Here is a 13,367-nt window from a genome sequence, read left to right on the forward strand (position 1 = left end):
GCCCGGCCGCCACTGCACACGGTAAAATCAATTGTTCAATAGCTGATAGGCCTACGTACAGATCCAAATTTGGTTTTTGAACGCAGTATCGATTGATACGTTATTTTTAACTCGATTTGTTTTCCTACATAGACGCTTCCAAGACCTGTCACAGGTGCCGGGGGAAAGGGCACGTGTCAAGAGCGTGCCCTTCCCCGGCCAGAAGGCCACGCGTAAAAGGTACTAAGGCTAATAGAATAATTTCACTGAAGAATCCCGTTTCCTTGAATATGTAGCACTTTACTTACTTTCTGAACTGCAGACTCAACACGTCTTTTCTTTTCCTTTAAATCCACAGGCCACACCTTCAACATTAAAAAGGCTTTTTTTAACTTTTGATGGATGTATCGATTTATTTGTTTGTGGGGATGGTGGCTTGTGCAAGGAGCACGTCGTGCTTCGTTCACAGGCAGCGCCCAATGTAGAGAATGAATGAATGAACGAACGAAAGAACGAACGAACGAACGAACGAACGAACGAACGAACGAACGAACGAACGAACGAACGAACGATATGCATAGGAAAGGAAAACAAGGAGGCGCGCGCGATCGATGAAAAATGTGTTCTAATGCCTTTTTCCATCCTTTTTTTTTTTTCTTTCTTTTTTTTCTCGCATTACGGAGAGCGTTATATTGATCTTGAATTTAAAAAGGAATTAATTATTTAAAGTACTGAATGTATTGTATGAAGGTTTATACTTCCAATATGTTAATGATGATGACGTCAGGTAAGGCATTTGAGTGTTTCTGTTGTAACTAGTAATGCGCATCACTCAAATCAAGAAATATTTCACCATTCAACTATTTACTTCATGTACAGTCAGTACAGAAAGAGTATTGCTTACTATCAATCACGTGACTTTTTGGAGTTGACTGGGGGGCAAACAAAATAAATAAATGAATATACACATTTTATACACGCATCTCAAAATCTCGATACGTTTAACAAGCAAGCGGTTGGCTGGGGGGGGGGGGGGGGGGGACAACTAGCGTATGCTAAGTCAAAACATATCAAGATAAGTCCTCAAACTATTGTATTTGACTACTTTCACGACATCAAACCAGAAAATAAGAGATCAAAACAACCTCCAGGATTCTACAAGCCATCAAAAAATAGTTATTACCGGAAGTGACGTCTATTTGTGGAAGGGTTCATTTCGGGCTCCCTGTGGTTTCAGACATATACCAGTCTCGCGCGGTCAGTGCTACGTCACACAGTTTGAAAAATGGCGGACGAGGGCTAGAAGGAGCTCTTCCAAAACACTTCTTTTTCTCCCTCCCTTCTCCTTCTGGCTCTAAATTAGAGGCCAGAAGAGAGAGGGGAGGGAAAAGGGCACCTTAGGACAGAGAAAGAGCCAAGAAATCTTCAAAAGGTTAGGACGAAAAAGCCAGTTCTTTTCAGGCCGCGTTCGGCTTTGCCATTCAAATGGCTCGACATTTCTCACCTCGATATATCGCTTCCTGTCCATACAGAAATCCAGCGATGCCATTGGCCATCTCCATGACCACCGAAAACGACGCTACCATTTGCACGGCTCTTCTCGCGGCGAACTTGCTTCTTCATCCTCCTTCGTTGGATTCCTTCAACTACAGCTCTCTACATTTTAAACCATGCTCCCGTCGAACCTGGTAGAATACGAATTTTCTGACAGCGACAGCGACGTTGAAGAAAGCGATGGCCAGGAAGATTTCCTCGGACTGAACAACGCTGACTCCTTCCACGTGCTTCAACAACAGTACGAGACCGCGAGAAGAGCCATGCATTTTCCCACCACTCAGACAGCTACCTCAGAAATGTACCAGCTGCCTTCTCCAAGCCCTATTAGCTTCGAGGACACTGACCAGGATGCACCGCCTAAAGTACACCCCACCACTCGAACAGCTGCCTCAGAAATGGACCGGCTGCCTGCCCCAAGCCCTATTAGCTTCGAGGACGCTGACCAGGATGCGTGGCCTAAAGAACATTCCACCACTCAGACAGCTGCCACAGAAATGGACCTGCTGCCTGCCCCAAGCCCTATTAGCTTCGAGGACACTGACCAGGATGCGTCGCCTAAAGAACATTCCACAAGCCAGAAGACAGTTGCACGCACAGAAATTGACCTTCCTGCTCCGTCTAAGGGTCATCCCTCAAGCCCTTCCCAAGCAAGCCACTTGACCACCGGAAAGACCAAGAAGTATGCGGTAGACTTCAAACACCTCCCCACCACCATGAAAGAATTCCTTAAAGAGGTTAACCTGTACTTTACAAAGCCGATAAATCTTCAGAGGCAAAAGCCTCCTGTTGCCGAGTCCACCTTTGCCAAAGCTCAAGAAAGACTTTTGTGTGAGTAAACAGTCAGCTTATTTGATACATTATGTATAAAATCAGTGCTCGATGCACTCATCATCTTTACTAATTTTTTTGGGGGGGGGGTGGGGTCACTTTTTAAAAAATAATATACTTTTGAATGCATTTTTTTAAATACATGAGTTGAGATTAGCATTCGGGGTTGGTAGGCATTGGCAAATGAATACATAACTACAGTGGGCAATTCCATGACATTTGGAGACCAAATTAAAGTTTTAAGTGTCTGTTAAGTCCAGATGGAAATTGTTTGAATGGAAATGAGACATTCTCTAAGATTAGTCATTAGTCATTAATACCTCATGTTAAAAGGACCAATAAAAATCATTTGTTATTGTGGATTTACTAAGCAAAACATTGTGTTGCGGACATGACCATAAATTGTTTTGGACATGACATCTTTGGGAATGTTCATTTCTTCCACCCAAAACCTGTCTATTTGGGTCTCCTGAGCGATGAAAATCAGTTGAAACATTCGTTCTGTTTTCCAATAAGTGTCTGGGATTAAGAAAGAAGTGATATAGATCGATTATTATGACATAGAGGGCAAAAGACTAAACAAGTTAGAATTTTAAAACCAAAATTATCAACTTTTCAATCCAATTGTGTGTCAAAAATTCTTGAAAGGTCAACAACAAATGAAATTATTACTAATAGATTTTTTTAGGATATTCTCTTTTCTAATAAATTCCTTTGGAGTAAGATGATCTGGCTGAAACAAGCTGATGTTGACTATTGAAACATTTCAATTTCTCATGTGGAATTGCCCAGCATAGGCATGACTGGGGTGGAGAGTTACCTTGTTTAAAGATAATTTATTTTTGAATCAAATTTTTCATACATTAGTGTCGTGATTAGTATCGGGGGAGGGGGGTGGGGCTGGTTGAAATGAATACATAATATTGACATGACTGTAAATTGAAGTGGATTGATATCTCGCGTACAGAAAGGGCGGAGAAAATGAAATGATCATCCACATGGATCTGTTGTTTTTGGTGTGTTGTGTGACTATGCTTTTTGTTAACATTGGGTCTTTTCGACTCTTTCTCAACAGGCTTTCTTGGCTTTGCCAGCGAGGTGCTTTCTTTAAGATTGAGCCCTGACCTGTTCATAAGACTCAATGTCATTGAAAAGTACCTGACTTACCTCAAGGTGAGAGAAAGTAAAATTGTCTAGCATTCAGTTCTTTTGTTTAGAAATAGTCATGACCCGCCCAGCTCTACGTACATACATCTAGGGGTTTTTTTTTTTTTTTTTCATCTTTACAATATTTTTTTACAACATTCATATGCATACATTTATAGAAATGCATCTAGGGTTTAATTGGGAAATTTTGGGGGCATATATCGATACTAAGACTGTTAACATTAACCTTCTTCCAGGTGGAGAGGCGTTTGAAGGCCTACACAATGGCTAACCACGTAGCGGCTCTTATCTACCCAGCCAAGTTTATACATGCCGAAGATTCGCCTGACTTTACGGATGTTGGGGTCATCAAAACGCTACGTGCTCAAGTGGCTTGCTTGCAGAGGGAAGGACACAGAGAAAGTGCTTCGACAAAGGAGGACCTGATGGAGAAGAACAGTTGGCTTGAGTGGTAATGATGATGATGATGATGATGATAATAATGATAATATAATGAAAACTTCAGTAAAATTTCAGTTTTACATTGATGAAATGAAAGGCTTAGAGCTCAAAACAAAAACAATGATCTTAAAAATTAGAAGAAATGAAAAGACTAAAAAATCATTACCTATAACAAGGATGATAATAATATTCATGATTAATTTAGTATTTATGTCACAGGTGGATCGATGAAATTATTATTTATTGATATTAGACGTGGGGGGGGGGGGGGGTGGGGGGGGGAGAGGTTTTTGGAGTGTTTCTCCTGGTTTCGCCTGTAAATGAGCAAGCGAGACCTAAGTTTCTTTTCAGACGAGCATAATACTTTACCTCAACTAGAATAATCATTTCTTTGGATATTGTTATTGGTTGACAGTAACTGTGCGGTGGTTATAGGGATTGTTTTGGATTGAGATGGATGTGAACTGTATTATTGACTGTATTATCTGCAGCTTTTTTGATTTGATTTTTAACATAGATGTTTAAGCACTAGTTGTTTTTAACAGATCTTAAAATACTCCAATAGCTAGCCAATCCAGATCTCCCTAATCCTTTGTTGTTGTTTTTCCAATTCAGGGACGAGGTTGTTGCCAGCTTGGCACGACAGAGGGAGAGGGTGGAGATGGCAAGGACGGAGAGAGCCAGAGCCGAAGAATGCGCTGACCTTCTGCTCATTAGTCTGTATGTGCTGGTGCCACCTTCCAGGGCCTGCGAAATCCGGACATTACAAATTCTTCCCCAGGGATCGAGCCTCACGAGCCCTGAAGTGGCTGGCAAGAACCTCGTCGAGCTCCAAGAGGATGGAGGTGTCAAATTTCGATTTCAGAAGTACAAAACCGTCAAAACCTACGGCTCAGATACCACTATTTTGAAGGTAATGCAATGCCACAATCTGTTTCAGATCGATCAATCATAATAATAATAATTGTGGTTTCATTCATTCATTCATTCATTCATTCATTCCTTCCTTCCTTCCTTCCTTCCTTCCTTCCTTTCAGAATGACCATGAACTGAGCAGCATCCTGGTAGACTATGTCAAAAATCACAGGGCAAAGCTGATCACGGAGGAGAGTGGTGACTTTCTTATCGTGGTAAGTGATGCAATCATAATTCATTTCCATTTCCAGGCATGACAATCAAGTCAGGAACAAACGACGTTCCGAAGTGCCGGAAGACATTAATTGATTGGGATTGCTGGGGATTGTTTGGCAAGGAGTGCACCCGGTTTAGGCCGGTGACTACCATTATTTGGTGAAGGGTGGTGACTTCGTGACTTCGTACCTCCTTTAGGGTGGTAGAATTTTGTTTTTTGGCAATGAAAAGAGAGAACCCTAACCCTAACCCTAACCCTAACCCTAACCCTAAACCCTAACCCTAACCCTAAACCCTAACCCTAACCAAACCCTAACCCTAACCCTAACCCTAAACCCTAACCCTAACCCTAACCCTAACCCTAACCCTAACCGTCATATCAAGCCTTATACCCTACCCCTGGATGTGCGTTCGGTGTTCAAAGGGTGAATTTCAAGCCTCTTACAACCTTTGAAAGGTGTTTTTCAAATTTCCTACAACCCCTGGAAGGTGGTTATAGAACTTCCTACAATACTAGAAAGGTGTTTTTCAAAGTTCCTACGACCCCTGGAAGGTGGTTTTGGAACTTCCTACAATACTAGAAAGGTTTTTTTCCAATTTTCTACAACCCTTCAGGGGTACATTTCAACTTTCTACAACCCTTTTCCTTTTTTTTTTTTTTTTTTTTTTTTTTTTTTTCATTTCCTTTCATTTCATTTTATCCTATTTCATTTTTTCTTCTATTTTATCTGTTTATCTCTCTATTTTTCTATTTCTTGATCCTTTTTTTTTTTTTTTTTTCATTTTATTCTATTTCATTTTCCCTTCTATTTTGTCTCTTTATCCATCTATTTTTTGATCCTTTTTTGATTGATTGATTGATTTGATTTTTTTTGGTTTCATTTTATTTCGATTCATTTTATTTTATATTCTTTTTTTATTTAATTTTTCATTCTTTTTTTTTTTTTTTTTTTTTTTTTTCCATTTTCATTTTCATTTTTGATTTTGATTTTTGATTTTCATTTTATTCTATTCATTTTATTGATTTCTTGATTTATATTTTTATACTAACCTTTTCTATTCATTTTATTTCTTTATCTATATTTCAACTCGCACTACACCCCCTTCCCTTTTTTTTCTCCTTTCTTTCTTATCCTTTGCCTTTCTCTTTCTCCTTTTCTCTTCCCTTGCCATTGCAATATCTAATATCATGTGGTTTTTTTTTCACTTTTTCTAGAACAAAAATGGTGGTCCTTTTTCTGGTCCTGCATTTTCTGGCCACCTAAAGTTCTTGTTTCTAAGGCTCACTGGCGTGAATGTCAGCGTCAATGTGTTGAGGAGCTCCTTCCTCACTCACGCTTACAATATGAGGTCAGTATACTCGCTTCTTCCAGGGAGTGCAGTGTGTAATGTTTAATTTCTTCTGTAGTGACCTTTTCATTTGGGTTCCATAAAACATATGGGAAGTTTGGTTTTCAACGGTTGCATTTCTTTGTTTGTGATTTTGGAACTGAGTATAATTATTGCTAAAACTGCAGACTTTAAAATCAAAATAAGTCCAGTAAGAAATTTCTGATTCATTCCTGTGAGTTATCTTAATTGTTATAACCTTCTTCATGCAATCAGGTGTACATCCATCAATATCTAAACATCCAATCTGTTCTCATTACAGTGACTGCAATGACGCCCTAAAAGATTCACTAGCAGCTGCGCTACGTCATAGCAGAAAACAAGCCCAGGATACGTACGACCGCAGAAATTCCAACGAACGAAAGAAACTAGCAGTATCCCTGGCTTCAGATATTGCCCACAGTAACGATGCAGGGGTCAGTGAGGACAGCAGTACTAGAGTCGAAGAAGAAGACAGTCAACACGAGTCCCTGAAGGTGGGGGATTACGTGGCACTCGTAGAGGAGGCAAGCACGCTAGATCAGCCCAAGATATTACTTGGGCGAATTCAGTCCTTTCAACCAGCCAGACAGGCAGCCTTGCTCTGGTACCAGCACCATAGTGGAGCTGAGTATGCGTTTGAATTCGATGACCAACCCTGGGTTGAGAGCCTAGACGCTCTACATCTAGTCCAAACCAGATCTGTGAAAAGAAAGCCTGGCTTTATCAAGCTGTGTTCAAGCCTGAAATCCATTCACAAGGCTGCCCAATAGACAATATGTCTTTATTTGAACGGTTTCATTATTCCAGTCCAACTTTCCAAATTATATAATGCCAGTCATTGATGTTACAGTTCAATCCTTCAATGGTGTTTTTTTTCAATTTCTTAGTATTTCAGGGGCCACTTGACTGTCTTTTATAGTTGGAAATCCGTCAGCAAAGATCTTTCATTCCCTTGAGTCCAACTTTCTAAATTACAATTATTATTCATTATTCTCTTTCATCTTTGCTGACAGAATTTCAATAATATAATTATATAAGAAAGGTTATGTCATCTGTTGTGTATCACTCACATAATGTGTCCATGTATTGAGGAAAGACCTCAACACATTAAACGTATTACAAGTGAAAGACATGGTTGACTTTATTATTTTCTCCTCTTCTTCTTCTCCCACCCACATAAAAAATGACTTCCAATTCTTTAATGCTAAGGGCTGCAAAAGTTTGAGGGGGCATGGTTTGTTTATCTGTTTTATTTTTACCCCTCTTCTTCTCGCACATCTTCTCAGACCAAAAACGACTTTCAATTTATATGTAAAGCGTATGCTACAGGGAAGGTTTACTTTCTTTCATTCAATTATTTTCATTCTCAACCTAGGGAATTTTTTTTCCCAATTGATTTATGAAGCTGGGAATTGTTAATCTTGGTGTTATGATGAACGAATGATGTCAGATGTTTCAAACAAATATAATTCAATCCAGCAATCAATCGATATCAATTACATTTTGATCAATTACTATTTCATTCATTCATTTATTTTCATTCTCAACCTAGGGAATTTTTTTTTTCCCAATTGATTTATGAAGCTGGGAATTGTTAATCTTGGCATTATGATGAACGAATGATGTCAGATGTTTCAAACAAATATAATTCAATCCAGCAATCAATCGATATCAATTACATTTTGATCAATTACTATTTCATTCATTCATTTATTTTCATTCTCAACCTAGGGAATTTTTTTTTCCCAATTGATTTATGAAGCTGGGAATTATTAATCTTGGCATTATGATGAACGAATGATGTCAGATGTTTCAAACAAATATAATTCAATCCAGCAATCAATCGATATCAATTACATTTTGATCAATTACTATTTCATTCATTCATTTATTTTCATTCTCAACCTAGGGAATTTTTTTTTTCCCAATTGATTTATGAAGCTGGGAATTGTTAATCTTGGCATTATGATGAACGAATGATGTCAGATGTTTCAAACAAATATAATTCAATCCAGCAATCAATCGATATCAATTACATTTTGATCAATTACTATTTCATTCATTCATTTATTTTCATTCTCAACCTAGGGAATTTTTTTTTTCCCAATTGATTTATGAAGCTGGGAATTGTTAATCTTGGCATTATGATGAACGAATGATGTCAGATGTTTCAAACAAATATAATTCAATCCAGCAATCAATCGATATCAATTACATTTTGATCAATTACTATTTCATTCATTCATTTATTTTCATTCTCAACCTAGGGAATTTTTTTTTTCCAATTAGTTTATGAAGCTGGGAATTGTTAATCTTGGCATTATGATGAACGAATGATGTCAGATGTTTCAAACAAATATAATTCAATCCAGCAATCAATCGATATCAATTACATTTTGATCAATTACTATTTCATTATTTTTGGACTCGATCCTAGGTAATTGCTGGTTCAGGGCCTGACTCTTTTGGCCAAACGTTTTTGTTTTTTTTGTTTTTTTGTTTTTGTTGCAATGACTGCATTCGTAGGGTTTTTCACCGGTGCATGTCCTCATGTGATGTTCCATATATTACGTTTTTGGGCTAATCCTTTTTTGCAATGGATACACTTGTGTGTGTCCTCAGGTGCCTTTTCAGTTTTGAAGTTGTTGTAAATGCCTTGTCACAGAAAGAACGTGGTGTGACGTGCCAACATGTGCCTCTACTTTGTCTCTACTGCCATAACATCGGTCGCAATACAAACAATGGTATGACTTGCCACAAGTGTACATTGAGTCCGCTTTTCACTGCTAAGAGTTTGGTTGCAAATCCAGCAGATTCTTGGGCCCACTGAAATGAACAACGAGAAGCAATGACGTTAGAGCCATCGCTGTCCAACACCCACAAAACTGCTAGTAACACACATCATTGAATAAATTGCATGCATGCATGAATCAATCAATCTGGCTATGTAGATAGGTTACAATATCAGTATATATAACTATTACCTTTATCATGATTATAGTTTTATATTTACCATTCCCTTTTTAATATGCATACCACGTAAGTTTTTATGTACACTGCTTGCAAAGAAAAACACAGACATTTCTGACGTCTCACTCTGAACCTAATTTTTTATTTTCTTATTTTTTCCCCCGTATTTTCAATCCATAATGAATGAATGAATGAATGAATGAATGGATGGATGGATGGATGGATGGATGGATGATGGAATATAATTCTGATACTTTAACTTTTTGCTATCCTCCTGAAGCCTTTCATCAAGTTTTCTTAAAGTGCTACTACGACGAAAATCGCTCCAACTTGGATTCAGCTGAAAGTTCCTAAGAATACTCTTTAAAGGTCCAGTAATCACTGTATGAAGTGTTTTCTCGATATTCAGTACGAAAGTATGATATTTTTACGATTATTTTTGGAGTCTGTGACGTCATACACTCAACATCAAACATTGCTACATATATTTGTTTGTATATAAATCCTTAATTTATTTTATTCCTATGAAGCCCAAAGGGTGGCTAATGTGCTTCTTTCACATTACTTGTGACTATAATTTATATTTTGGGGTGTTTGGGCATTTCTTTCTCCCTTTACTACTGATATTTTGATCATAAACTACAAAGAAATGTATGGAGCGATGTTCGATGTTGAGTGTATGACGTCACAGACTCCAAAAAATAATCGTAAAAATATCATACTTTCGTCCTGAATATCGAGAAAACACTTTATACAGTGATTACTCGACCTTCAAAGAGTATTCTTAGGAAGTTTCAGCTGAATCCAAGTTTGAGCGATTTTCGTCGTAGTAGCACTTTAAATTCAGGGTCAAAGTTCACATGTGCTGTTGCCATGGTAACTAACTTAACGAAAACGTACAAACGTATTCAGTCCTGAACTCCCGTTTCTACAGTAAAGTGAAAGAACACTTTCGCCCCTTGATAACTTTAGGGGCGAGATTGCATTGCACCCCCATGACTTGATATTCATGAGATGAATGAATGAATGCTAACCTAGCTGAAAATCAGTTTCAATATTCACCAAATTAACTGGATAGATGGATGGATGGATTGATACATGCATGGATGGATGGATGGCTTATTATTTCTTTCAAGAGTGAAGTGAGAAAACATAGCACCACAGCAAAAATAATAATGCATCAAGGAACAAGGATGCATTTGCAATGCAGTGAAAGCAGACATATTGATGGTTTTTACAGAGTTTCTTTTGTTATTTTGAGCCCGCGATTCTTTTTAATCACTAACTTCACTGATCCAAGTTATTTGTGTTGTATGTACGTACCGTCGATCGCAAGAGAATGCCAAGGATCGAAAAGTTGTTCAAAAGGTATACTTTAGCCCGCCCCCTCACTCCACGATCCAAATCATTGGGTAAACTAGACAAATGAAACGAATGCCAAACTTCATAGCACTCGACCCTACTACGACGCTTCTTACCTCGAAACTACCACGATCCTTTTCAAAATTCGTCATTCATATCATGTTGAAACTCCTTCGAGAATGACCAAGGATTCTGGAAGCGTAGGTAGAATAAGTCCTCGTACTTTAGGCCTATTCATTCCACTTACTTACACGCATAACAAATTCGACTTTCAAGAGCCACACCGAACGGCGTTTGAAACAGGCCAGGCCGCATGGTTTTATCCAAATGGATAAAATGCAAATTTCGCGAACATGGAAGCGAGTGCCGGCAGTGACGTCGACATCGACAAAGGAAACCCAATCTGCATTATTGCATTCAAACGGGATCCTAGCTACGTGTTACTTAGATATCAAAATTTCAATAGAGTGCACGCACTAAATCCGTGAACATTTATGAGTACTAATTACCGGTACTATTTCATACAGAATTCTTTGTATTCTATTGTTGATTTATCACCATTTAGTACTAAAAGTTAGTATTTGTTTCACGGGTTTAGTGCGTGCACTCTAATTTATGAAGACTGGATAAATAATCGATTCACCTGGATTGATGAATGAAAGACGTCTGCCAATCAGAATCGAGAAAACTTGCAAAAACATAGGCGTCCCTTTGGTTATCGCAATTATGAAGAAAAAAAGAAGAACGCTCCTAACAAGAGAGGTCGGCAACAATGACAATAGTAGCTAATGAGTTTTTCATTTTCGTGCAATGCTGGACAGGCTTTTGTTTCTAGTAGCTGGTCCAATTTTGCGAGCTTCCCCACACCTCCCCTGGGTGGATGCAAGAAGCTTGACTTTCATAGCATTCTTTTCGATTTGCAGTCAGACGGAGTTGGAGTCAGGTGAAAGTGGTAGGGGAGCGAGCGAGGCGCAGGATGAGCGGGAAGTGAGGTGGTGCGTAGATGAAAATAAACAACAGCAACAACTTCAGTTTCACACACAATAAATACGATCATGATTCACAAAATTACACGTTACATAATGTTATCGTATGTCTATTCATACTTGATAAATAAGTCGCGCAAAATATTATATTTCTACGTTATTCTTAGAGTGCACGCACTAAACCCGTGAAACAAATACTAACTTTTAGTTCTAAATGGTGATAAATAAACGATAGAAAACAAAGGATTCCGTATGAAATAGTACCGGTAATTAGTACTCCTTAATGTTCACGGATTTAGTGCGTGCACTCTACTTCTCCATTTCAGATCCCCTGGGTGGGTGTAAGAAGCTTAGCTTTCATAGCATTCTTTTCTATTTGCAGTCAGTCGGAGTTGGAGTCAGTAGAAAGTAGTAGGGGAGCGACGCAGGACGGACCGGGAGATAGGTACGTAAAGCTTCCCAGGGCTGCACATTGCATTCGTTCACTCCATTTTCCGAATCTGTGCCTTGCATTTGCAGTCAGCCAGCCAGTCCGCCGAGAAAACCCAAGCGTGCGCGAAAATCGTCGGCGCCGCAGCACAGGTAAAGTGCGGAAATTGTTCCTTGATATCATTAACACACACTGTTATGCCACAGCCCCGGGAGTGCTTCACAACACTAGCTGAACATAGTCTCTTCGTATTGAAATGTTGCGCAGAGGGTTTCTCTTGCTTTTGGAGTGAGTGGCAACCGTACAGAAAAATCTGCCATCCAAGCCATCAGGACGGCCCTGGAACAGGACCAACCAGTGAACCGGGAGTGGCTGCAGTTCCTGAGCCTGCAGTAGGTGGGTGGCCGAGTGCAGGGAGGGAGGGAGGGAGGGAGGGAGGGATGGGTGGGCACGCTGGCGGATTACTGCAAAAGAAAGAGAATTACAATTAGAATTACAACGAGCATTAGAATTCCACCCCTCCCTCCTTTCAGTCAGTCACCATGCTGCAGACCAGACCTCTTTAAAAAAACAAAAAATGACAAAAAACAAACTCTTATTATGACATATGAGATGAGATGAAATGATATGATGTGATGTGATAATAGAAAACAAACAAAAAACAGAACAAGACTCGTAAACAAATTATGATTATTTACTATGATCGCTTTCATTATGTCATAATGTGATATAGGAGAGGCTCCAGTTCCTGAGTGCAGGGAGGGAGGGATGGATGGATGGGTGGGCACGCTGGTGGATTACAGGAAAAGAAAGAGAATTACGATTAGAATTACAACAAGCATTAGAATTCCACCTCTCCCTCCTTTCAGTCAGTCACCATGCTGCAGACCTCCTAACAACAACAACAACAACAACAACAACAACAACAACAACAACACAAACTCTTAATGTGACATATGATGGGAGATAAGATGAGATGAGATGAGATGAGATGAGATGATAAAAATAAATAAATAAAAAAATGCAGTAAGCTTACCCTAACCCTAACCCTCAATGTCATATCATATCATTTCGTATCATGATATTTTTGCTGACTGCAAAGTCCCACATTTTGCTGACAAAGTCCAACATTTGCTGACAAACTC

At 39.0% G+C, this 13,367-nt stretch overlaps 1 protein-coding gene and 1 long non-coding RNA gene across 2 annotated transcripts; one reads left to right on the plus strand and one right to left on the minus strand.

Moving 5' to 3' along the window:
* The first annotated feature begins 1,232 nt into the window (after positions 1-1,232).
* LOC148909772 (uncharacterized) lies at positions 1,233-7,602 on the plus strand. The gene is made up of 8 exons (XM_089032911.1): positions 1,233-1,411; positions 1,512-2,364; positions 3,440-3,537; positions 3,768-3,982; positions 4,588-4,885; positions 5,010-5,102; positions 6,320-6,453; positions 6,755-7,602. Exons 2-8 carry the CDS (start codon positions 1,650-1,652, stop codon positions 7,242-7,244), a joined length of 2,043 nt encoding a protein of 680 aa, XP_088889037.1. The 5' UTR covers positions 1,233-1,411; positions 1,512-1,649; the 3' UTR covers positions 7,245-7,602.
* Positions 7,603-8,700: 1,098 nt separating this feature from the next.
* Positions 8,701-11,127, minus strand: LOC148909773 (uncharacterized). Its single transcript, XR_016120135.1, has 2 exons — positions 10,923-11,127; positions 8,701-9,300 (listed from the first exon to the last, which is right to left on the minus strand). It is a non-coding gene; the product is annotated as an uncharacterized LOC148909773 (long non-coding RNA).
* Positions 11,128-13,367: the final 2,240 nt, after the last annotated feature.

This window comes from Actinia tenebrosa, unplaced genomic scaffold (assembly GCF_029948245.1).
Source record: "Actinia tenebrosa isolate PJP-AT-01 unplaced genomic scaffold, QUT_ActTen_1.0 PGA_scaffold1__47_contigs__length_23844297, whole genome shotgun sequence".
NCBI classification, from domain to species: domain Eukaryota; kingdom Metazoa; phylum Cnidaria; class Anthozoa; order Actiniaria; family Actiniidae; genus Actinia; species Actinia tenebrosa.